The sequence below is a fragment of the Myotis myotis genome, unplaced genomic scaffold, assembly GCF_014108235.1.
Source record: "Myotis myotis isolate mMyoMyo1 unplaced genomic scaffold, mMyoMyo1.p scaffold_m19_p_5, whole genome shotgun sequence".
In the NCBI taxonomy this organism is placed as follows: domain Eukaryota; kingdom Metazoa; phylum Chordata; class Mammalia; order Chiroptera; family Vespertilionidae; genus Myotis; species Myotis myotis.
Window position 1 is genome coordinate 71,248,586 of NW_023416357.1, and position 27,042 is coordinate 71,275,627.

A 27,042-nucleotide genomic window follows, 5' to 3' on the forward strand; every position below is an offset into this window, starting at 1 on the left:
TTCCTTACTTTTTATACTGTTTTATGAAATAAATTCAATCTAAACTACTTGATTATCATTTTTGTTACTTATTTTAAACTATAAAGTCCATGTATACTACTGCAAATTGATGGAGGTATCATCTATTATAGGTCTACACCTAATCCTATCTAATAAGAGTAATATGCAAATTAACCGTCACTTCGTGATAAAGATGGCGGCACTCACCGCCAGTAAGGAGGAAAACTGCAAACTGACTCGACAAAGATGGCAGTGCCAGCCGGAGCCACGAAGCCGGCCAGAAAGCAGGAGAGCGGGTGGGAAGCCTTGGCATCCTGGGTCACCCCAGAGAGAGCGGGCAGCATGAGCAGCCGCCCCACCAGAGTCCTCCAGTTTCACCCCGGCCTCGGAGGCGATGGGCAAGGACGGGAGTGGGATAGGGATGCTACATCCAGTTTGGGCGCTGCAGCAGGGCACTGTGTGCGGATGGAGTGCCCAGCCCACATAGGGGCGTGGACGGTGGGGAATGGGGAGCCCCTATTTGGGGAATGGTAGTGCAAAGAGGAGCAGTGTGATCGCACATAGCTCACCCACCTCCTCTGGAAGAATTCCAAGGAGAGGTGGGGAATGGCAGGCTTCAGCTGCACCTGCCACCTGAGGGCAGCGCCGCTTTCACTCACTTGCTCATGTGCCGCAGGCTCGCTCCTTCCAGGACACGAATTGGCGGCACGGGGGGTGGGGGTGGGGGGGAAGCACGGCCATCAGTTCCAGGTTAGAGGGCTGCTGCCTCTTGCTCCAGGACAGGCGGGACAATTCACATAGGAAACTAGGGTGACGCCCCCTTAAAGGGCCCAACTCCCTGAAAACCAGACTCGCCCAAAAAAGATAAGCTCTTTGCTACTGTACTGATCTTTCATCTTTAAGCATCATTCACACATTAGACACTTTATCCATACCATTAGAACGTTATAAAATAGATGTGTGCTTTTTTTAAACTTCATTTTCCAGATAAGGAGAGGAAGACTCAGGGTCTAAATCCACAACTGTCTGGGTGGAGAGCTTCTGTTCAGCTCTGAAGGCTGGGAAAGTGGCAATGGATGACTATCCCAAAAATACTAGATCAGTGGTTCTCAACCTTCTGGCCCTTTAAATACAGTTCCTCATGTTGAGACCTAACCATAAAATTATTTTCGTTGCTACTTCATAACTGTAATGTTGCTACTGTTATGAATCGTAATGTAAATATCTGATATGCAGGATGGTCTTAGGCGACCCCTGTGAAAGGGTCGTTTGACCGCCAAAGGGGTCACAACCCACAGGTTGAGAACTGCTGTACTAGATGGTGAAAGAAGGAGCTGGAAATGAGACAAAATCATATGTGTGCATCTTCAAAGTAAAGAGGATGCCGCTCCAGTCTAGGCACTTTCTAGGAGACCTTGACAATTATTGGCAAGCTGCCATTCTGAAGCAAGCAAAGGTGAGGAAGTACAGGTAATGCAGAATAGAAACTGCAGTTTGGTCAGATCAAGGACTTTGACCTAGCAATGTAATGCTATCAGAGTTAGGACGTTCTGGGATTCTCAGAACTTTGCAATTGATTTCTATTGTTTGCTTCAAGAAATTTCAAGCAAATGCCCTGAGATTTTGTATTTCTATAATAATAAAAGCGTAATATGCTAATTAGACTGGACATCCTTCCCGACGAAGCCAGGGTTGCGAGGGCAGCCCCTCCCAGGTGCCAGAGGGAAGCCAGTGTTGGCAGCTGGGGGAAGGAAGGCCTACTCTTGCACGATAGGCCTTCCCTGCCGGCCTGATACATCTGTACATTTGAATGTGTATATTATCTATACTAATAAAAGCCTTGGGGGCGATCAGGCCAGCAGGGGAGGGCAGTTGGGGGCAATCAGGCCATCAAGGGAGCAGTTAGGTGTCAATCAGGCCGGCAGGGGAGCAGTTAGGGGGCGATCAGGCTGGCGGGCAGAAGTGGTTAGGGGCAATCAGGCAGGCAGCAGGTGAGTGGTTAGGAGCCAGTGGTCCTGGATTGTGAGAGGGATGTCCGACTGCCCCTGTGGGATCGGGCCTAAACCGGCAGTCGGACATCCACCGAGGGGTCCCAGATTGAAGAGGGTGCAGACTGGGCTTAGGGACACCCCCCCGCCCCGTGCATGAATTTTGTGCAATGGGCCACTAGTTATCTATAAAACAGTAATGGAAACATTACTGTCCCAATCAGGCACAGGGATTTCCTTCCATTTAAAAAAAGTACTTCTAACCCAGCTTAATAACTAATCCCATTTCAATTAAGGACTTGAAAAAAATGTATTAGAGGCACATTTTTAAAAGCAAATACAGTATGAAATCTTGCTTTTTACTGAGTCATGTAATTTTGCTTGTTTATTTGCTTTCATGGCTATTTGATTTACGCCCTTCTTCTGGACACCTTTAGTATACAACCCTCATTCTTTAAACAACCAAAAAACCACACAGACTTAAGTTGTATGAAAACTTAAGCTGGTACTGTCAGCTGAAGACACCATAAATAGCACCATAAGAACATTTGTGCTAAATTTTAACACTGTTCATTAACAGTTCCATCTTCCTGAGTTTGCGTTTGTTCTTTGGCATCGGCTTAGGATATAATCCATTTTTCAGAAGGTGTTCCTTGCTGAGGCGAATTTGAGCACCATGCTGAAGCTGGAAAGAGCATAAAGCTCGAAGAGGGCGAAGCAAAGTCTGTTAAGATAAAAAAAGAAGAAAAAAAAACTAAAAATGTGTCTGTGACAAGTTATGACATTCTATCTAGATTTTTCCTTCAGAAACAAGCATTATTACCTTAATTATCATTACTATTAGCTCTTAACTATGAAGAGCAACAAGTATTCTAATAAATATATGGGATTTCTAAATAAGTAATTTATTTAAATTCATACCTTACATACCACTAAGTAACTCCAGTAAAAAGACACAAATTGATTTTCCATATAGGTGATAAAGCTTAGATTTAGTTTTATACATTAAGATATTCAAACACCACAAAAGTGTTGCCATTATAATAATTTAATCTGTAACAGACAACAAGAGACCTTTAGTTAATAAATATAAATTGATTCATTTTCAATAACAGAAAGATACAAGCTTCCTGCTATCTAATAACAATTAGCTGATGGCAGTGATGGGTAAGTGGTTGACTAACGCAGACTAGTACATGGACCACATGCCAGTCAGACACCAGGTTTTGGTGCATTCAAAATAATTCTAACTGTATACATACCAGCCCAATTTAAATACCTACAGGGCAGCCATTTAACAGATGCATGTGAACTGGGTGGATCCATAGGATAACAGAAAGTGGTAGAGGTTGTAAACAACTGGAGCATATACCTTTCCTAAAATTATGCAAATTTTTAAAAATTTTAAGTAAAAACACTATATCAGTGCTTTATACCATAGAGATTTCAGTTTTAATCATATTTTGAGTCAGATTCTTTCCTTAAGCCTAAGATCCCTGATCTAATTCTTTTAAATAATAATAGCAACACTTGATTGAGCAGTTAAAAAAAAGGAACAAAGAAAAACTCAGATTAAACTATAAAAATTTTAAAATATCCATGTGAAAAATTATTCCCCCACATATACAACACAAGTGGTAGAAAGGCTTCTTAACAGCTTTAATGTGCAATGAACTCTTACAAATTTTAGCAGTCACTAGTAGTTGCTTCTTCATATCCATTCTTTTCTTCCTTATTAAGCCTTTTGTACACCATAAGCGTCTATAGATGCTTTAAAAAATCATTTTTCATGAGAATTTTCAACTGAAAATATTCAAGAACACCCAAATTGTGAGTAATATGTTTATTTTTATAATATTCATTGCAAATTGATTTTTTAATTAAATTCAAAATATCGTGGCGTGGTTTCTGTTTTGGACGCATGGCAGTTAACTGGTTAAAAAAATCAAAAATTGTATTCAAGGTGGCAATGTGTCCAGCTAGTGATATGACATTGGGTAATGACACAGTCTATCCAATAAGATATAAGTGTAAGTCTTTGGGTGGGGCTCCCAGGGATTCTCTTTAAAACAGGACAGACCTAGCAGACAGAGGCTTTTGCTCTTTCTTCTGGACTGGAACATGATTGTTAGAGATGGAATAACCACCTTGTGACTACAGGGCAAGAAACATGAAGATTAAACCAAAAATATATATGACAATGAACAGAAAAGCAGGAAAAAAACCTGCGTCTCTGATGCATCACCAGCCCTGGACTGCTCACCTCAGCATTTCTTATTTACAGGAGAAAAGAAATTGCTATATGGTTCAACCACTGCAGTAAGTGATCTGTTACGTAAGACAAATATCCTGGAAAAGCTCTGCATGACACTGTTGTAGAAAGACCCTTAGATATGTGTGTGTGTGTGTGTATATAGATAGATATAGATATATATAGAGATATAGATAGATAGATATATGTTATATATATAAAACCCTAATATGCAAATAGACCAAATGACAGAACCAAACAAGTGGTTGCTATGACATGCAATGACCACCAGGGGGCACGCACGGAACATGGTGGGTGTCTGCAGCAGGTGGCAGAGCATGGAACGTGGCGGGTGTCGGCCGCAGCAGGATGGTGGAACAGGTGAGCAGGGGCGCCAGACTAAGGTGGAGTTCCAGTCGCTGTCATCGGGGTGAGTCTCTGGTGGTTACTGAAAAGTCTTTGCTCCCGTGCGCCGTGGTCTCAACCGGCACTCACGCATGCTGCCGGTGCCGGCCCCGCTGCTGGCATTTGGCGCCAGCCCTGATCACTCGGTGCCATCACAGGTACGAGTGGTGGTTGCCAGCCCTGATCACCCCTGAGGGCTTCTCTACCTCCCCCTGCTCCTGAGAGGTAATTAGGGCAGCAGCCACTGCTTGCACCCACTAATGACATGAGCCCCACTCGCACCTGCTGCTGGCGCTGGCCCCAATCACTCCGTGCTGTCAGTGGGTGCGAGTGGGGCTGGCACCATCTGCTTGTGTGAGTGGCAGTGGCGGGAGTGGGGCTGCCAGTAGAGAGGGGACCAGGGGCCGTGGCGGGAGGGGCTGGGCAGGGGTGCGGAGGATGGGCCAAGACCTGCCCCTGTGCCTACCACAGCCTAGTGGCCCACTGTTCCTTTCAAGGTGCACGAATTCATGCACTGGGCCCCTAGTCTTCAAACAAGACAGGAAATTTGAAGATGACTATATATTACTTTACAGAGTTAGCACAGTGAATTGATTGGATTTTGTATCACTGTACTTAGAAAACATATCTAGGACTATGTACAGACTGAGACAATTGAAGGTTCTATTGCAACTTTATGGAATTTATTAAATTCTGCATAGACAAGGGAATACTATATTCCTCTGGTTAAGAGCCTCTAACTTTTACCTCCTAAACATATGCCACCTCTGGGCAGAAGCTTTAAAAGCAGTATATGATTGACCACCTCCCTTTATTCGTTCCTTGAAGAAAATGGAATGACATGTCTAGATAGTGCCTCCATCAGCCTGGTTCCCTAAGTGACTACAATGAGCAGAGATCGCCTGGCAATCCCAATGGACAGGCAGTGTGAGAGAGCCATACACCGTTGTTGTATTATGCCATTCTTAATATTGGACTTTTAAGTTACTGGAGCCTAATCCAGCCTATTTTTTTATCGAATTTATTGGGGTGACATTAAATAATAAAATTATGTTTCAGGTATAAAATTCTATAGTACATCATCTACATAATTTATTGTGTGTTCACCATCCCAAGTCAAATCTCCTTCCATCACCATTTATCCCCCTTATCTTCTTTTACCTCCCCCACTACTACCCTTCCCTTTTTGTAATCACCATGTTATTGTGTCTATGAGGTGTTGTTTTTTTGTGGGGGCTTTTTTCTTAATCCCTTTGCCTTTTTCACCTAGCCCTGAAACCTCCCTCCCCTCTAACAATTATCAGTCTGTTCTCTATCTATGAGTCTGCTTCTATTTTGTTAGTTTATTTTGTTCATTAGATTCCACATGAGTGAAATCATATGATACTTGTCTTTCTCTGACTGGCTTATTTCACTTAGCACAATGCTCTCCAGGTCCATTTATGCTGTTGAAAAGGTAAGATTTCCTTCTTTTTTACAGCTGCGTAGTATTCCACTGTATAAATGTGCCACCGCTTTTTTATCCACTCATCTACTGATGGACACTTGGGCTGCTTTCAAATGTTGGCTATTGTAAATAATGTTGCAATAGACATAGGGGTGCATATATTATTTCAAATCAGTGTTTCAGATTTCTTCAGATATAACATTATATGCATTATATCTGAGGCACTCTGAAGCTTTATGAGAGATGGACCAGATATCAGGAACAAAGAAAATCTTCTATTTTATAAAATAAACAAGATAGTTCCTAAAAAGGTTACTTGGGGGAAAATCAGTGTTTTGTAAATCCTTTTGTCTATAGGTACAAAGTGAGTTTTCAAGGGACCATTATTACCAACTGCTGGTGCTGAGTGTAGCTAAGGCACTTAGGCTACAGCACAAAGCTTGGCCACATCTGGTTATAAAAGTTCATAAGGTCAAACTTCATAAGCAGAGAGGGCGCTATAATAAAAAAAGATTCCCAAGCTCGAGATTTCCAAGGTATGAAAACCCTGGTAAATTTTATTGCAGCTGATGAAAATCACCAATTTTCAGTTCAAAATTGTTGTCAATCCTATCAGAGGGCCGAGGAAGGGCAAAAGGATTATTTTGAGTGCCTGATGTCAGGCAATTACACTTTATCCCATTCAATTCTCACAACACTATGAGGTAATTAATTTTCTTATATTACAGATAAGAAAATAAGCATTAAGAGATTACATGAATTGCCCACTGGCAAAAAATAATGATGATAAATGATGAAGTTTTAATTCAAACCTGCTTCAAAGCTCCTACCATGCTAGACTTCCAAGGGTTTGTCAAACCTGCTCAAAGCTCTTATCATGCTAGACTTCCAAGTGTTTGAAAAACTACTCAAGAAGAAAGGATGAGGATAAATCAACAGACTAAGAAGGCTATTATTTTGAGGAGCCCTACCTCTATAGAATGAAGCAGGCTGAAAAATTACTACTCTCCCCCATCATGTTAAGGTTCTATAATGATGCCATTAATTAAAGGTTATGAGTGGGGGGAAGGGTTGGCAAAGGAAAAAGAGAAAACACCTTTATGTTTCTCAGAAGAATGTACCAATTTTTTTATGATAGCTAGATCTGAACAGGCTGGACTTGGGGTGCCCCCACTAAGCAAGCTACGTTTTTGCCATCTGCAGTAATAAACAACTTGGGATGTTTCATTTTGCATTTCTTCTGCTCATACTTTAACCAACCATTTCATTAGTACCTCCCAGATCACATGTCTGATTGTCAAACATCCTTTTCCTACTGAAAAAGCAAAGAGAATTAGACTATTACTTTGGGATTTTACTTTCAATTTTCTTCATAGATAACAATAACAAAAACTGAAGAGATGAAGGATCATGTCATCATTCTATATCTTAAACTTTGCCTGTTGTTAGATATTATACTCAGAACATAAGATATGTTTCCTGCTATCATAGTACATTAATTAATACCAGAATAATCTATTTTATAAAACCAGGAAAGGGGGCAGCAGTAGCAGCATTTAGTAGTAGTACTAATATAAACCCCATCCTGAACCCCAGCCCTATTATTTTACAACTATTATTATTAAACCAACATCACTACCAACATTAAAGCTTCTGTTTGGGATTGCAGTGAAAATCAAATTTCAATTGTGAGAGTAAGAGATATACCTCAATAGAGGATTCTTTTTAGAACCCAAAAGAAGGAGAAGAAAGTAAGTTTTATTGTTTTTCATAATCCTCAGTCAAGGGTATGTTTCTATTGATTTTATAAAAAGGGAAGAGGTAGAGAGAAAAAGAAAGGAGATATATATTACACATACACACACACATACATACATACATACAAAGGGAAAGAGAGAAACATCAATGTGAGAGAAAAATATCATCAATTGACCAGGGATCGAACCAACCTATGTGCCCTGACCTGGAATAAAACCCACAACCTTTTGGTATACAAGAAGATGCTCTGACCAACTGAGCCAGCTGGTTAGGGCAAGGAAATAAGTTCTATATCTATACACAAAGAATATTATATTTTCCCTTCAAGATTTGAACTTTTAATGGATCCTTGGTATAATGATGGCTGATCCAACCAACTAAGCCACACTGGCAAAGGCCACAAACTTCTATCACAGATACATTCTACTTGTCACTTGAGCTACAAACTTAACAAGCTATGTATTTCTAACTTTTCTAGATAAAATCTAATCAAAATCCTATTTTCAAAAACTATATAATCTTTCAAAGACAGACCTACCTCTTGTATGTAATTATTTTTCTCTAAGATGGAAAGAGCAACAGCTGCACACTCCAGTGTAGACAGGCACCTATTAGTTGGTTGCGCCCGAATTACATACTGACTAGAAATGCTAGTTTTTAACTGCACCTGAAACCAAAAACAGAACAGAATGTAATTTTTGTTTTAAATTTAAAACTATAAAGTCTGTGTTTTAAATACTAATTAATTTAATTTCCTTCTGAATTGCCAGTTTAGAAATATTAAATATATCAATATTTTCTATACACATATCCTGTTAGTTATTTTCAAATAGTATAAGAGGATACCAGAATACATATATACAAATTCCTACAAATCAAAAATAAACAGACTAATAGCCCCCTCTCAATAGGCAAAAGAGTGAATAGATACTTCACAAAGAAGATATAAGAATGGCAAATAGGTATGTGTAAAAGGGCTCAGCATGATTTAATGTAAATTAAGATCACAATGATATAACATTTCATACTCACCAGAACAGTTAAAATCAAAAAGACTAACAACACCAGGGACCAAGGGAGGATATGGAGCAAATTAAATTCTCTAACACTGTAGTGGCACTGAAAATGGTGTAATCACTTTGGAGAATTTATTTCATGATTGATATCCTCCCATTATTTCTTAATATAAACTGATAGGTGTATGTCCATATGGGTGTGAATGTGTATAAATATAGACACACACATACATACACATATGTATGTATGTATCCTCTCTTTTTAGATAAAAGGTGACATACTATACATATTTTATCCATGAAGATAATATTTTAACTGAGACCTAATGACTGAGACAGAATCAGATATAAAAAAGCAATAAAAATTTGAATGTCAACACATTTGGCCTTTAGATTCCTATTGTAATTAAATGAACAAGTAATTTTATACTCACAAAGCCATATTCCTAGCCCACACTCTGATCAGAATCACATTTAAACATGTGTGGATAGATGAGAATTCCAGCTTTTACTCATAAATTATGTAAGCATGGGGATTGAAGGTAGTGGTGTCTAAGTATTAATACAAAGCAACTTATTAAAATCAGGTGTTCTCTCTTATTTTCTTTTTTTTAAATACATTTTTAATGATTTCAGAGAGGAAGGGAGAGGGAGAGAGAAATAGAAACATTAATGATGAGAGAGAATAATTGACCGGCTGCCTCCTGCACATCCCACATTACGGATCCAGCCCGCAACTTGGACATATGCCCTGACCAGGACTCCTGGTTCATAGGCTGACGGTCAAACCACTGAGCCACGCGGGCTGGGCTCTCTTATTTTCTAATATCTCTAAAGTCCCATGAGTCTCTCATTCCTTTATACCATTAAAACCCATCCATGGCATCTTGTCCCTCAATCCTTTCCCTCCTTTGCTTCTCATGCAGTCCCCCCATAATATAGTTCTATTAGAATTGCTTTTTGTTCAAAGAATTCTCTTCTAGAACTTGTTTCCTTTCTTTCCTCAGAAAGAGGAAGAGAGGAGAAGAGGAGGAAAGAAGAAAGGAAGAGAGGAAGGGGAGGAGAGGGAGAGAGAAAGAAAGGACGGGAGGGAGGAAGCACAGTGGGTATCATCAAGATTCACTACATAATGTATTTGGTTTTGGGATACATCCTTTAAAGCATATTTGACTAATAATGTTTTAGATATGATCATAGAAAGATTATTCGACATTTCTACCAATAGCAAAATAAAAATTAGATGCAGGGAAGCAAAGAGATGGAGGAAAAAATTGAAAAACATGTACAGTGATGAAAGAAAGCCTATGATTAAATAACTGTAAGAATAATTCATGATGTTGATTAACTGTAATTACTAATAGCTTTAATATTTCATCAGGTCAACTAGTAGAACGGAGTACAGACAAATAGTTTTTCAACACTCAATTTCAAGTCAAAACTGAAAAAATTATAATAGACAGCTGATTAAAACAAAATGTTTGTGAAACATGCAAAATTCACAGTAAGTTTTGTTTATTGGAATGAATTTGATTTTTAACACATTGTATGCGGGAAACGTATTTATACGTTTTACGTTGACTGGTAGTAGAGCGTGGGACACGTACTAATACGTTTTTTATAGACTAGCGGTAGAATGCGGGTAACGTATAAATACGTTTATTTTTATACTTTTTTATTGCTCTAAAGGGATGATAACATGCAGATATACGAATTCCAAAGGACAAAATTTGAGTCTCTAACACATACAATGGTGAATTATGTATGTACTTCCAGGTATAACGGTAATCTATTCAACTGCGTAGAGTCATCCCTTCACACAATTCTCTGCCTCGCCACGCATTCAGTGCGATTCTAAGAAAAATAATTCAGTATACATTTTATAGTAAATCACAAAAAGTTTCATTGAAAAAAAATATGTAAAACTAAAGTTATCGTAATTTTACTGAATGTTGCCATTTGCGCAAAAAATTAGCAAAAATGGCATGCGCCACCTGTTAGTGCGCGATAAAAACTACCCGCAAACAATGTGTTAAAAGACATTTTTCATTTCAGGGAGGTGTTTTAATTTTTACTGTGACCCACATGGCTATATGAAAACTCAGAATTTGAAATTTATCATGTGTTACACTTCAGAATATCCTACACACATCATCTCTCTGGGAATTATCCAGTAACTGGATATATTAAAAGAGTATATAACTAAGATCTGTCATATTACTAATACACACTAGAGGCCCAATGCATGAAATTCATGCAAGGGGCTGGGCCCCCGCAGCCCTGCCTGCCTTGGCCAGCCCTCGCAGCCCCGGCTTCTTCCAGAAGGTCATCCAGACAGTTGTTCTGCTGTTTGGTCTAATTAGCATATTAGCTCTTTATTAAATAGGATGTTATTAGAGCATGCTAATATGACATTCTCCAAGCTCCTCTTTTTTGTGCTATTTCACCTTCATCAGATATTTAACTCAATGAGTAAATAAACAAGTGCAAAAAGAAACGCTGTGGATCCATCTTTTTGAGAAGTCACAGGCATCATAAGAAATAATTGGTCAAAAATTGTCTTATCTTCTTAAGTAAATGTAGAAGAAAATTCAAGGCAAAGTTATTCAAAGAAAAAAATTAACATATGATAACAGCATGGAATATAGAAAGAGGACTTACTGAAGACCAGGATTATTATATCAAACCTAACAATAATTAATCAATCTCAGTCAAGTCCTTCAGTTTCTCACTTCCTCCTCACCTATAAAAATCAGACCACTGGCCTCCTCTATAGTCTGCCGGGAGCCGGTCCATCCTTGCTGTTTCAAGGGACCTGGCATATATGGCATATTGTTCTTAATATGTTTGCTCACCTTCTTGGCACTATGTGTTTTAACCAAGGTCTACCTGCTGGGGTTGGACCCCAGCATCTGGCGCCCGAACAGGGACCCCTAGGTAAGCGCCCTGCACTCGGACAGATAGGACTCCACCATAGGAAGAGGGTGGATAGTCTTCGCCGACTCCGTCCACACCTTTGGGAACCCCTGGATAAATAGGGTAAAGAAGGTGGATAGTACAGAACTTAGATTGAGAAGATGTGCCATACTGAGTCCAAAGAAAGAAGACTCTGTATTGATCTTTAGATTAAGAAGATGTGCCATACTGAGTCTAAAGAAATAAGACTCTGTATTGATCTTTTAACACATATGCTTGCTAGCAGAGGAATTAAGGTTACTCCCAGTCAGACAGAACGTTTTATACAAGAAGTATGTCCATGCTTTTCTGAGGAAGGAAAGGTAAATGTAAAGGCATGGGAGGAGGTTGGCCCAAGGAGCCTTATCCTTAACCCCACTGCAGCCTTTCCACCCCGGGAAAGTGCAGGATTGGCAAGCTCTCCCTGGGGTGATAGATTAGGACTCAGGTAATAGCGGAAAGCGCCAATCCTACTCTTAATGCCTGCTTTTAAAAAATAAAAAAGGGAGAATTTGCCGGGAGCCGGTCCATCCTTGCTGTTTCAAGGGACCTGGCATATATGGCATATTGTTCTTAATATGTTTGCTCACCTTCTTGGCACTATGTGTTTTAACCAAGGTCTACCTGCTGGGGTTGGACCCCAGCAATAGTCATAGCTGGTCCTTGCAGCAGAATCAGCCCGTGGGTCAATCCCTCCCAGTGACCTGCCAACAGCAATCAAGGTTCAACTACAATGTGGGGGAGGGAAGAGGGCGCACCTAGAGCACCCAGTGACTGGGTAGGCTGTGACCCTACAGGACACTTACTACAGGAGGCTACTCTACCAAGTCCACGAGACATAGCATCTCTATCTAATACATAGAAACAAACACAGGGAAGCAGTCAAAATGAGGAGACCAAAAAACAGGTCCCAAATGAAAGAACAGGACAAATCTCCAGAAAACGAACTAAATGAAATGGAGACCCTGACTGAATTACATGTATATTCTTTCCATTTTCATTGTGCAGCAAAGTGAAAAAAAATTGCATATAGGCATACATGCAAACATAATATTTGTCTATTATTTAAAGAACAATAATCAGCCAAATTTTGACCCTGAATTTACTACCTTATCAGGCTAACAAAATAACAAGGATATAAACAGCTGCTGATTGAAGAATGCGTCTTTAAATTCAAATATCCAAAAAAAAAAATTTCAAATATACAATAACCATTCTGTGTGAGAGCTGAAAAGGTAGTAAAGAGAAATATAACATGCATTATATTCTGTGGTTTTGTGGAATTTAATTTTATTGATAACTGTCCATTTAAGTATAAGTCAACATATTGAGATGTTAGATAATACTTATATTTGTTCTGTTAATTACTTTCTTAGACTATTTAAGAGAGCTAGTGAAATCCAAAAAGTGAACTGGTACTTTTTAAATGAATCCATTCAAAAACAACAAAGTCCTGTGTAATCACCATTAATGATACAATATGTTCCACTCAGAAAGATGGTAAAATTCTGTCAACTTTGTAGAATGGAAAACATGCATAAATGTTTTTTTGATAAATGAATTTTTTGTGTGTTTTTTTTAAATGTTTTTTTTAATATATATTTTATTGATTTTTTTACAGAGAGGAAGGGAGAGAGATAGAGAGGTAGAAACATCAATGAGAGAGAAACATCGATCAGCTGCCTCCTGCACATCTCCCACTGGGGATGTGCCCGCAACCCAGGTACATGCCCTTGACCGGAATAGAACCCGGGATCTTTCAGTCCACAGGCCGATGCTCTATCCACTGAGCCAAACTGCTTTCGGCGATAAATGAATGTTTTTAATGACACATTTAAAGTTGAATAATTATCAACCCCGAAAATGATGATGCACTGATAACTGCAATGAAGAATAAAAAGAATAAGGGAAAAGAATATGAAATGGAGAATTCTTATCAAATGGCAGAGATTTCTTTTCTATTCAGGAGGAAATATATTCTGCTTTCAAATTAAAAGTGAATTTTCCCAAAGCTTATTCATCTTTGCAAGTGATTTAAATGAAAATTCTATTAAATCAAAATCAAAATTAAATATTCTATTAAATATAATCAAAACCAGTGACATGTTAATTCCACACTTCTTTGTGAAAGGCATTAATTACAATAAAAGTACCACTATTATAATATAAAATATTTAACAAATTGTGGTTTATTATTATATTGTTTTTCACCAGCTGCTTAATGAAAGCTTCTCCTGTAGTTTTAACTTACTATTATCTTATTAAGACTCTCATCATTTCTTTAACCCATGTAAAAGCTGTTTGTGTGTATTTAATTTATTGGCAATATCTAGAACCTAATTTCATCTATATTAATTAGTTCTCTTTCTACTAAACAAGGTCAACATTCTAAGCCAGAGACACAACCAACCACACAAAATCTTTGCAACTATTAGCATGAATTTTATCATTTTTTAAAATTGATTTTTCACTTACAGCTTATATAGCACAGAATTTATTTTTAAACTAAAGGCCCAGCGCACAATTAAATCGTGCAGGTAGGGTCCCTAGGCCTAGCCTCCTGCGATCAGGGCCATTTTCTGCCTGCTCGCCAGTGCCCAAGCCAAATGCCACCTCCACCACTGGGCTGTCAGGCCGTTGGGAGCACCAGCTCATCCCCAGCTGCTCTGGGGCTCAGGCCTGCAGGAAAGCGGGCGCTGGAGACTTCACCTCCATGCACATGCACTGGGCCCGCTGCTGATGGAACGCGTTGCCTGCTCCGGCTGCTCACACGGGCGCCACCACCACCACTGCCGCTGCCGCTGCCACTGCTGCTAAGACTTGATGCGCTGATGGAGGCTGCAGGGCGCACCGCGACCTACCCCCCGGGGCATGAGCTGCCCTGAGCGGGCAGCGCATTCCATCAGCGGCTGGCCCAGTGCACGCGCATGGAGGCGAAGTTACCGGAGCCTGCTTTCCCGCATGCCTGAGCCCCCAAGCAGCCTGGGATGAGCTGGTGATCCCAATGGCCTGACAGCCAGCCCAGTCCTCCCGCCACCCACCCCGATTACCCCTCTCGCCATTACTGATCCATGGAGCCTGTGGGTCAGGGGCGGGGGCGTGGGACCAAGAGGTCAGCAGTTCAGCCTGCTTGCCAGTCACCAGTCTCGCCTCACCCCCGCTCACAGGCGGGGGTGGGGTGTAGGGACCCAGAAGTGGTCAATGCCACTTCATGGCAACTGGTCATTTGGTCGTTCCAGTCATTAGAAACACTGGCTTTTTATATATATAAAATATAGATAACGTTCTCTCCAATGATAGTATTCAATTTTAAGTTACCATCATTTCTAGCCTGAATCTTTGCACAGGCCTATCTGAATAATCTTGCTTCTGCTTAAGTCTTCTTATATCATTCTTGTTGTGTCACCTAAGTGATCCTTTAAAAAATAAACAAGTGTGCCTTTGAAATCTAACAAATAAATAATAAATAGGCAGTGGTTGGAGCAAGAGGCATAAAACTCTGGGCTTCACTAAGAGGAAACATACAGGACTTTGCAAGGATGGATTACAGGTTTCTAAATGTTGAGGGAAGCACAGTGTTTTACCGAGAGAGTAACCTGATATTTTCTCCTAATGTTCAATGGAATATATGGAATTAAAGGTTTTATAGGGCTGCATCATTATATTTTATCATAAAGAAAAAACTGAAGTCATAATAAAATATTTTATAACACAAACTCTCTGTACTTTCCAGTCAATTTTGCTGTGAACCTCAAACTGCTCTTTAAAACAACAACAAAAAACTGATCACATTATCACTCAGATTAAAATCCTTAGCTTGCCAATAAGCTACATCCTTAACATGGTCTATAAATCTTCTACCTCATCCAGACTGCTCTCTCCATACTTCCATCACACTACACACCAGCCAGACTATGTATGAAATTTTCTTTACCCTTCTATTTGCTAACTAATACTTATTCTTTAGTTTTCAAATACTAGAGAGGTCTTTGTGAGCCCCAACTTCAACCAAATCCCCATTTTAAGCACCCTTATAAAATTTACTTTAATTTATAATTATATACTGATCTAACTGGCTGTTTATTTTCCATGATGTAAGCTCCATTAAGACATGGACTGTCTGTTTTACTCACCACTGTATTCTGGTGTCAAGAACAGTGCTCAACACCCAGTGGCTGGTGTTCAGTAGTGGTTAAGTTAATGAACACTGATCACAGCGATTATAAAACAAACTATACCTATGAATTTAAACCCAGAAACACTTAATTTGGGGAGGGGGGGGTGACTTTACTGGGGAAGCAGATGTAAAAATGAGAAGTGGACAAAGGATCTGTATAAAGAGGTTAGGGATTAGTGTCTGAATTTAAGCTTATGAAGCTGATAAAATATTATCAGTCGATTATCAATTTTTACATTGAAAGGCTAGAATTGAAAAATATATACTAGTCATAATTTACATCTTTTGAGGGATGTTAGTAAGTTTATATAGCAGGGAGAGCCCACTATGGCACACAAATCCTACAAGAACTAGAAATTTAGCCAAAAATAGTACATCTGCATTTAAGCTGAGGCATCTATAAAAAGCACTTAGACTTTATGAATCAAATATGAACTCTTCTTAATTATAAAATATGTAGTGCTTATCCTATCCTTTTCTAAGAATATTAAAATGATTACTTTCTTTTATTCTATGCAATTCTAACATTGTTCTCTATGATGCAAAATTTGAAAATCTTATATCTAAATATTTTCAGCAATTTCTCTAGGGATACAGGAAAAAATCAACTAGAGCAAAACTCAGCATGTTACTGAAATCTACATCAAGAACATAAATAAGTTATCTTTTCCAGACATTATGCTTTAATTCAAAGTGGCATTTTCAGAGCACTCATTTAAAGAAAAAAATTATAAAGGAAATAAATGTCATGAAATGTTTTAAACTGTACAGTCATATAAAGAAAGTAAATGTCACAAAAACTTTTTCAACTGGTCCATTTGTCTAGTCATATATATATGTATGTGTGTGTGTATATATGTATATACACACACACACATATATATATATATATATATATATATATATATCTACACTAATAAAGAGAAACATGGTAATTGGCGTACGACCACTACCCTTTTCATTGGCTAATCAGCGAGATATGCAAATTAACTGTCAGCCAAGATGGCGGCCAGCAGCCAGGCAGCTTGAAACTAACATGAGGCTTGCTTGCCTCAGTGACGGAGGAAACCAACGTTCCCCGCCTGCGGCTGCAGGCCTCTGAGCGGGCAGTTTAAGAAACATTGTAACAAATACTGCCGGACTTCAGCCAGCAGATTCGCAACATTGTAAGCAAAGGCCAGAAACCTACTTCAGCCGCGCGGAGGCCTAAGAGCTGGAGCCAAGCCTCAAGCTAAAGCTAGCCCAGAATAAAAAAAAAAAAAAAAAGGAAAAAAGGAGCGTTTGGCAGTTCAGTCACCCACAGCCTAAAAACAGCCCTCAGCCCCTCACCCAGATTGGCCAGGCACCCCAGTGGGGACCCCCACCCTGAAGGGTGTGTGACCAGCTGCAAACAGCCATCATCCCCTTACCCAGGCTGGCCAGGCACCCCAGTGGGGACCCCCACCCTGATCCAGGACACCCTCCAGGGCAAATCAGCGGCCCCCACCCGTGCACCAGGCCTCTATGCTATATAGTAAAAGGGTAATATGCCTCCCGGCATCGGGATCAGCATGACAGGGGGCAGCGCCCAAACACCCTGATCGGCCCTGCTGTGTGTGTGACGGGGTAGAGCCATAACCTCCCCATCAGCCCTGTCCTGAGTATGACAGTGGCGGCGCCCCAACCCCCTAATCGGCCCTGCTCTGTGGGTGATAGAGGGTGGCGCCCCAACCCCATGATCCGCCCTGCTCTGTGTGTGACGGGGGCGGTGCCCCAACTCCCCTATCGGACCTACTCTGTGAGTGACAGGGGGGAGCTTCTCAACCCCTTGATGGGCCCTGCTCTGTGCGTGACAGGAGGGAGCTCCCCAACCCCCTGATGGGCCCTGCTCTGTGCATGACAGGGTAGGGAGCCCCAACCCCCCTGATGGGCCCTGCTCTGTGTGTGACAGGGGGTCGTGCCGCAACCTCCCCATCGACCCTGCCTTGAGTGTGACAGGGGGTGGTGCCCCAACCCCCCAAATCGGCCCTGCTCTGAGCCCGACCAGGGGCTGCACCTAGGGATTGGGCCTGCCCTCTGCCACCCGGGAGCAGGCCTAAGCCAGCAGGTTGTTATCTCCCGAGGGGTCCCAGACTGCTAGAGGTCACAGGCTGGGCTGAGGAACCCCCCCTTCCCCCCGAGTGCACAAATTTTTGTGCACCGGGCCTCTAGTATATATATATATGACTAGACAAATGGACCAGTTGAAAAAGTTTTGTGTGTGTGTGTATATATATACACACACACATATACATACACACATTTTTATTTTACTATAAAAATAGAGATACCAAAAAGTTTCTAAATTGTCAACCCAAGAAATATATATAAAGTTAATATCATGGAAGGTAGTGTTTCATGATCAATTATATCATTCATGTTTCTAAAACATTTAACATTCTATATAAAGTTAGAATTTTTTTAAAGATTTTAAAATAATCAGAGACTGTTTTAATAACCACAGAATTTATATTTTGTTCTTTAAAATTAAAATGTTTTATCATTTTTACTCTAACTTTTCATAATATATTTATATTTAGCTATAGGTTCCAAAAAAATCTAAAAATGTGAAGTGTCATGAAGACAGAGGACACTTGTTACACAACTTATAAAATAAACTTTTACTTAAAGTGAGTAGTTTTGGAATTGTTTAATAATATTGCATAGGAGAGGATAATTAAGTACTATCGCTGTAACAATATAGTATATATTAGTTATCTTTTGATCACTCAAAGGTCAACTTTGGTTTTAAATTCACCTATATATTATACCAGTGGAGAATTTGCTGACCCAAATTTGGACTTACTAAAATTCTGATGAAAGATAAAGAGGCTTATCTGGAAGTCTGAAATGAGAGTAAATACTGTGCCTAATGATTTACAAAAAACAAATATCCTTAGCATTAAGTCTGACATGACAGCTTAATAAGATAGTGTATAACGCAAGGTTACCATCTTTATTAGCAAAATAATTGAAAAATTTTACATTTGTGCTCTTACTTCCTATATTCATCAGTGTCTTTTCTAGATATAATGTTAATTATAAAATATCTAAAAAATACAGAAATGCATAATATAAAAAGTCAAGTGCCCTGTAATGTCACCACCCAGAGACAATGACTATTTACTAGTGGTATTTATTCTTCCAATACTTTGGTTTTTAATATGTAATTATAAAAATCTTTATGTATACAAAATAAAATGTGTAACAGTTGAGTTATGAAGTATAAGACTAAAACTGACATCCCTGGATCTTCTAACTATTTAAGAAACAGAATATAACCAAAATGATTGACATCTCAGGCCACACACACCCCCACAATGCTCTCTACACATAGAAATATCAATAGACAGATAAATATATAGATAGATCCATACATCCAATTTCACTTAAGAATGTCCTTAGAGCCCTAACTGGTTTGGCTCACTGGATAGAGCACCGGCCTGCGGACTGAAGGGTCCCAGGGTCGATTCCGATCAAGGGCATGTACCTTGGTTGCAGGCACATCCCCAGTAGGGGGTGTGCAGGAGGCAGCTGATCGATGTTTCTAACTCTCTATCCCTCTCCCTTCTTCTCTGTAAAAAATCAATAAAATGTATTTTTTTAAAAATGTCCTTAGTAAAACAGTAAAAGTTCTCCTGATAAACTTGACCTCTAAAATAACCACTTAATATGTTCCATTTTAGATGAGGCACACAAGTTATAAATCTAAAAACTATTCAATTGTCACTTGCCTTTTAAAAAAATCCCTCCCACTTAAAATTATTTGTGTAACATCAGACAAGTTATATAAACTTCCTGAGACTTAGTCTCCTTATATGAAAATATGTGACAGAATCAGCACCCTTACAGTTATAAAATGTTACTATTCTTTAAAAAATAATAATCATCAAAAGCACCAAGCCAAACTGTTTCTACAAAGACAGCATGATAGTAATAACAAAATTATGTATAAACTAGAGGCCCGGTGCATGAATTCGTGCATGGATGGGGTCCGGCTGGTCAGTCTAATTTGCAAGGCCCCAGTCAGAAAAGTAAAAAGGGTTAAAGACAATATTACTTCAGCTATATTACAGTTGTACTGAAATTATAAGGTTTAAAAAGCTGAAATGTTTCTCTGAAGTATTTTTTACAACTGCATGTGGATCTGCAATTATTCTAAAATCAAAAGAAATGTACACTTGAAACTTATGTGATTTTATTAACCAATATTTTATTAACCCCAATAAATTTAATTAAAAATAATAAATAGAGCCCTGACTGGTTTGGCTCAGTGGATAGAGCATCGACCTGCAGACTCAAGGGTCCCAGGTTCGATTCCGGTCAAGGGCATGTACCTTGGTTGTGGGCACATCCCCAGTGGGGAGTGTGCAGGAGGCAGCTGATCGATGTTTCTCTCTCATCGATGTTTCTAACTCTCTATCCCTCTCCCTTCCTCTCTGTAAAAAATCAATAAAATATATTTTTTAAAAATTATAATAATAATAAATAGAATGTGTAATAACATTTGATCTTCTAAACGTTTGTGTCAGAATATAAGGATGGAGCCTAATAAAGTTGATCCAAGAGCATATTAAAGTGAGTCACAGAGATTTCCAGTTAATTTGAGTCTTGTTAACTGATACTCAGTTTAGCCATGTGCTTGGATCATGTTTTGACATTCTAGGAAGCCTAAGGGTGATGAATTAAGACTATGTTCACATCTAAGTGTACAGATCTATACTTTCACAGCACATATTGTTTAATGTGTTTACCCAGCCACAGGAGATGGTTTCCTGCACATATCCAGATCAATATACTACTCTAGCCTTATGTATATAAAAGATTGGGCCCAAGAGGAATGGCTAAACCTCTAGACATTTTAATGTGACTCTTACTGACTTGACATTACCATCTGCAACTGTGCACATCCTAGCAATAATTTTTGAAGTCTGGACTGTATTGCTGATTACTCTAACTATGTGGACTTTTGTCTGCTTCCCTTAGATCAGTGGTGGGCAAAGAGCCACATGCGGCTCTTTGGCCCCTTGAGTGTGGCTCTTCCACAAAATACCATGTGCGGGCGCACACATACAGTGTGAAGTTGACTTAAAACTTTAAGTAAAGTTTATTAAGTTAATTTTAGGGAACGTTGTGGAGTGAAAGAAGATGTAGCGTCAAGGATTGAGAAAGGTATGTCGAGATGGTTTGGACATACAGAGAGGATGAACGAAATTAGATAGACGAAACAAGTATCAAAGATGAGTGTGGATGGGAGAGTTGGAAGGGGTCGACCTCAGCGAACGTACCTCAATCAGATTGAGGACGTTTTTAGCAAAGGCCAGCTTAGGAGTACCCTAATTAAGTTAATAACAATGTACCTATCTATATAGTTTAAGTTTAAAAAATTTGGCTCTCAAAAGAAATTTCAATCGTTGTACTGTTGATATTTGGCTCTGTTGACTAATGAGTTTGCCGACCACTGCCTTAGATTATTTTTAGTACTTTACTCAGGTAAAACTGATATAGAATAAACTGCACAGAATTAAAGCACATATGTGTATATATCTGTGAAACCAACACCACAATCAAAATAAACATAACCATCACCCTGTAACCCTGTAATCTCTTCTCATCCCTTCCTCTCCCCCCACCCAATCCCATCCAGGCAAGCAATGATCTTGTTTATGACAGTATAGATTAATCTGAATTTCCTATAATTTTATGTAAATGGAATCATACAGTTACCTGGCTTCTTTCACTCAGTGTAATTATTTTTGGATTCATTTGTGTTGTAGTGTGTATCAAGAGTTCATTGCTTTTTACTGCTCAGTTTTCCATTATATGGATATACCACACATTTTTTATCTATACACCTGTTGACAGACATTTTGGTTGTTCCTAGTTTGGTGCTATTACAAGTTTAACAGCTATAAACATTCATGTATAAGTTTTTGTATGGACATTAACCTTCATTTCCCTTGGGTAAATACCAAGTCGTGGAATGGCTGGATCCCATGTCAGACGTATGTTTAACTTCTTAAGAAACTGACAAACTATTTTCCAAGGTGACTGTATCATTGTACATTGCCCCTAGGAGTGTACGAGCATGTCAGTCACCCTAGCAGTGGTTCTCAACCTTCTGGCCCTTTAAATACAGTTCCTCATGTTGTGACCCAACCATAAAATTATTTTCGTTGCTACTTCATAACTGTCATGTTGCTACTGTTATAAATCGTAATGTAAATATCTGATATGCAGGATGGTCTTAGGCGACCCCTGTGAAAGGGTCGTTCAACTGCCAAAGGGGCCGCGACCCACAGGTTGAGAGCCGCTGTTCTAGAGCTTTGCCAATACATGGTGTGGATAGTCTTTTTTATCTTATCCATTCTAATAGGTGTGTAACAGTATCACCCTGTGGTTTTATTTTGATTTGTCTAATAATTGTAAGCACCTTTTCACATGCATATTTGCCATTCATTTATCTTTGACAAAGTGTTCAAAACTTTTGATCATTTTTAAATTGAGATGGTTTACTTATTTTTTGAAAATTATTTATATATTCCAAACACAAGTCCTTTCTCAACTCTATTCTTTGCAAATACTTTCTCTCAGTCTGTGGCTTGCCTTTACATTTTCTCAACAGTGTCTCTGAAGAGCAGAAGCTTCTAATTTTAATGAGAGTCCAAGTCAACTTATTCTTTTATGAATGATGTTCTTGGTAAAATCTAGTCAAACCCAAGATTTTTAAAAAAAATTCCTCCCAGGGCTCTGGTCATTCCCTCACAAGTATCACCTACAAATAACAAGAAAAATCCACCTCATAGAAAGATGAGTAAACAAAAAAGGAAACCAGCACAGGATCCTACACAGCTATTACCAGAAAATTAAGGAGAAAATAAACAGGAAAAACAAATGTCAAGGGAAGAATAATTTAACATCAAGCAATAAATTACAGTATATCCAGAAACAAAGTACAAGGCAGCTAAAAATGAATGAGGGAGCTGTGTATATACAGATACAGAATAGGCCCTAAAATCCATTGTTAAATGAAATGCCAAGTGTCTATGTGCTATCTGCAAGGACTAAAGCAGGCTGGCTCGTTGTTTCACAGATTTTGCATGGTGGAAGTACACTCCAGTCTGGTAAAGAGACAAGGATGAGAGTAAAAAGATCAGAGATAGGGGTTTATATTCATTACCACTCATAGATTTAATCTCTTGATTTTAAAAATGGTGGGAAGATATCCTGCAGATAGCATAGATACTTGTTAAATGAAACGAGCAAGGTATCTACCATATATCTAAGGGGGAATATATATACATATTTAGTTGCATATCAATAAAGTAAATCTGAAAAAATAGACAAAAATCTTAATATATTGGTCACCTCTTTGTACATGGGGTATAGAGGTAGGAGGAAAACTTTCCACTACATACTCTCATCTTTTGAATTTTCAGCCACATGAACATATTACTTTTATAAAGTATTACATTCCCAAAAATAAATACTAATTATAGTCTTTACAACAATTATTTAATTATTGTGATGCAAGAAAGTGATTAAATCATTGCTTTCTGAGATGTACCCTTTAGAAAATATAATTCAGGAAAATATGAAGAACTTCACTCAGCTTTGTATTAAAATTTAAGATACTCTAGCTTCAGAAATATATATTTCATTCTGTTACTCTTTGGTAATAATGTGATGCAAAGTATAATCTATTAACTAAGAAAAAGCTAAAATAAATAGGCAAGTCCCAGTCACCCAACAAAAATAAATACTGTTATACACATTATCAATAAATAATACTTGGTAGATGCTCACTATAAGCCAGGAGCTATGCTAAATGCTTTGCAATATATTATCTCATTTAAACCTCACAAGCACCTATTAAGTAAATGCTGTCATTATTTCCATTTTCCCAATGAGAAATCTAAGAGCAGAAATGTAACTTGCCATGTCAAACAGCCAGAAAGTTGTAGAGACAAGTTTAAAGCCAGCAGTCTCACATCAGGACCTGAGCTCGGACACATTTTGCCATACACCCTGTCATGCACATTTCATTACACCAAGTACACTAAAGTTCTAAGCAGACAATCTTCTACATACTTCTCAGTAATTCACATTTCATACTAGTAAACTTACAGTTCTTAGACTTTGAATTAATTCATTTAAATTTCTACGTAGCATTGAAAACTGGTGGACCTTACTTTTAGACAGAATGCTATCCTAAGAATATAAATTAAAGCAAGTCGCCCAAGTATAAAATCCTGATTTCACAAACTTTCAATTTCACAAGCTAATTACTTGAATTACTCTTTAATTCAGAAGTCAAATAAATACATACGTAAAAAATATTTTAAATACATGTACAGCTCATGATTAAGCAGATAAAAATAGAGCAAAATATGTAAAGGGCTAAATATGAAATTTTGCAGGGTGAAAAATTCTTACATATTTATATAACAACTAGAGCCCTGGCCACTGGCAGATGACCCAACCCCGCTGCTGCCGCTGCTTGCCATCTGTGCAGTGCTGCCCCCCCCCCCCACCGGTCGCCTCCCTCTGCAGGCAACAGGCGTGGGGTGCGATCACTTGCCTGGCCTGGGCCTCCCTCTGCGGGGCGATCGATTGCAGAGCCCCCACATCGATCGAACCACAGAAGGTAGCCTGGGCCTCCCTCTGCCAGGCGATCATGGGGTGATAGCGGGGCCCCCTGACCAATCGCATCGCATCCACCTTGGCTGGCCTGGCGCCAGTGCGTGTCATAGCATGGTCATCCGGAAGGTTGTCCAGTTGTTCTGCTGTTCGGTCATTCTGCTGTTCGGTTGTTCGGTCTATTTGCATATTATGCTTTTATTATTATAGATTTTATCAATAATGAAATTTCATCAGCAACCTCTTGATGCAATAAAATATTTTAAAATATGTATTCTTTTTTCTGATTTTTCCATTTCTATTCAAGACACTTTCCAAACTTACACAAAAATCCTAAATTTTAAAATTATTTTCATTATTAGTAAGGTATTGGAAGGTCAAGAATTTTCAGCCATCTCTTCCCACGCCACAATCCTTTGTAAACAGAGGCAATTTTACCCACCATGCCCTATAACTGAGACAAACAATCATGACAGTTGCCAAACTACACCAAGCATGCCTGCTATGCAAATAACCCTTCTTTCTCTGAAATAACTATGTCCACTGAGCTGAATTAATGTATTACTTCTCCAGGATTACCTCTGCCAACTGGCAGCTGTTATAAGAAAGTTTATAGAGTGCCCTAACTGGTTTGGCTCAGTGGATAGAGCATCGGCCTGCGGGCTGAAAGGTTCCAGGTTCGATTCCGGTCAAGGGCATGTACCTTGGTTGCAGGCAAATCCCCAGTTGGGCGTGTGCAGAAGGCAGCTGATTGATGTTTCTCTCTCATTTATGTTTCTAACTCTCTATCCCTCTCCCTTCCTCTCTGTAAAAAATCAATAAAATATATTTTTTAAAAAAAGAAAGTTTATAGAGTATATACTGCCACTCACAGTATGTATGTACTCCCAACTGTGGCAATGCAAAATAGTTCTGAATAATGTACTCTTCTGAAAGAATGCAAGCAATTAGAGACAAAGACCATCAATATCATAATATGGCTCACTAGAAATTACAGTAATTAATATATACAAACACAAATTCATTTTATGTTAGCAGATGCTTGCACATATGACTACAACCCAGTAGGATCCATTGGATCAGGTATTAATCCTATATAATAAAAGCCTAATATGCAAATTGTCCAACCTGGAGTTCCACCACTCACTATGATGCATGCTGACCACCAGGGGGCGGCACGGAACATGGCAGGCGTTGGCGACATGGCGCTGGCAGCAGTTGGCAGTGGAGGTGCTGCCGGCCTGATGGGCCCTGAAGAGAGCGGGACTGTGGTGTGATGGTGCAGCAGGTAAGCGTGCAGCGCCAGGCCAAGGAGGGTGCGAGCAGGGGCCCCATCATCCCACTGATCACCCCGCAGACAGCGACCAGCAGTGGCGGCAGGGGGCGGGGCCGCCACTTAGCTCCCAGGTGCTAAGGGAGCTGGAAGAGGGGCCCACCCAGCCCGATCAATCGCCCACAGGCGGGTAGGTGGAGTAGGTGAGGGGGCGGTGCCAAGGTGGGGTGCCAGGCTGGGGGCACGAGCTGGGGCCCAATTCCTGCAGGCCACCCCGAGGGACCCCACCTGTGCATGAGTTTGTGCACAGGTCCTCTAGTATTTAATAAATAGTATGCATTATAAATCTGCCCTATCAGGTGGCTCAGTTTGTTGGAACATCGTCCCGTACACCAAAAGGTGGCTGGTTCAATTTCTGGTCAGGGCCTGTACCTAGGTTGCTGGTTTGATCTGAGACATATATGGGAGGCCACTGATCAATGTTTCTGTCTCTCTCTCCTACTCTCTCTCTCTAAAAATCAATTTTAAAAAACATATTCTCAGTTGAGGATTTTTAAAAAATGTATTATAAGCCTTTCTCAGAGTTGTTGAAGTGACCAGGACAACCAAGAAATTACTAGTGACTGAATTAAAGACCAAACTGCCCTAACTCAAACTTCTCTTAACCTCAAGCATCCAGAAAATGCCCACAAACTTTTATACAATAATCTACCTCTATTATCTCTAGTGAGAATATATTTCAACCTATATATGTAACACTAAATTTTCTAATAGATACATTTTAAAAGTAAAACAAAAAAGGTGAAATTAATCTTAATATATCTTATTTAACACAAGAGTCAAAATAGAAAATTATTTTATAACTATTATTAAAATAATAACTATTATTATAAAATCTATAATAATAAAAGTGCAATATGCTAATTAGACCAGACACCCTTCCGGACGGCCTGCCGGACAAAGCCGGGGTTGTGAGAGAACCGCGGGTCCCGAGTGCCAGAAGGAAACCGGTGCCGGCAGCCAGGGGAAGGAAGGCCTACTCTTGCATAATTTTTGTGCATCGGGCCTCTAGTTATTTTATAATAGTATAAAAATTATTGAGATTTTATATTCTTTT

At 39.3% G+C, this 27,042-nt stretch overlaps 1 protein-coding gene across 3 annotated transcripts in view; it reads right to left on the bottom strand.

Annotated features, from left to right (window-relative positions):
• Positions 1-2,088: 2,088 nt before the first annotated feature.
• The window catches only part of DTWD2 (DTW domain containing 2), a 72,472-nt gene continuing 47,518 nt past the window's right edge, over positions 2,089-27,042 (bottom strand). For 2 of the 3 annotated variants that reach the window (XM_036310169.1, XM_036310171.1), the window contains 2 exons: positions 8,388-8,516; positions 2,089-2,712 (listed from right to left, as the gene is read on the bottom strand). In XM_036310169.1, the coding sequence (XP_036166062.1) occupies positions 2,542-2,712; positions 8,388-8,516 (300 nt within the window). In that variant the 3' untranslated portion in view covers positions 2,089-2,541. The remainder of the gene's footprint in view (positions 2,713-8,387; positions 8,517-27,042) is intronic. The other variant, XM_036310170.1, reaches the window with a different exon arrangement.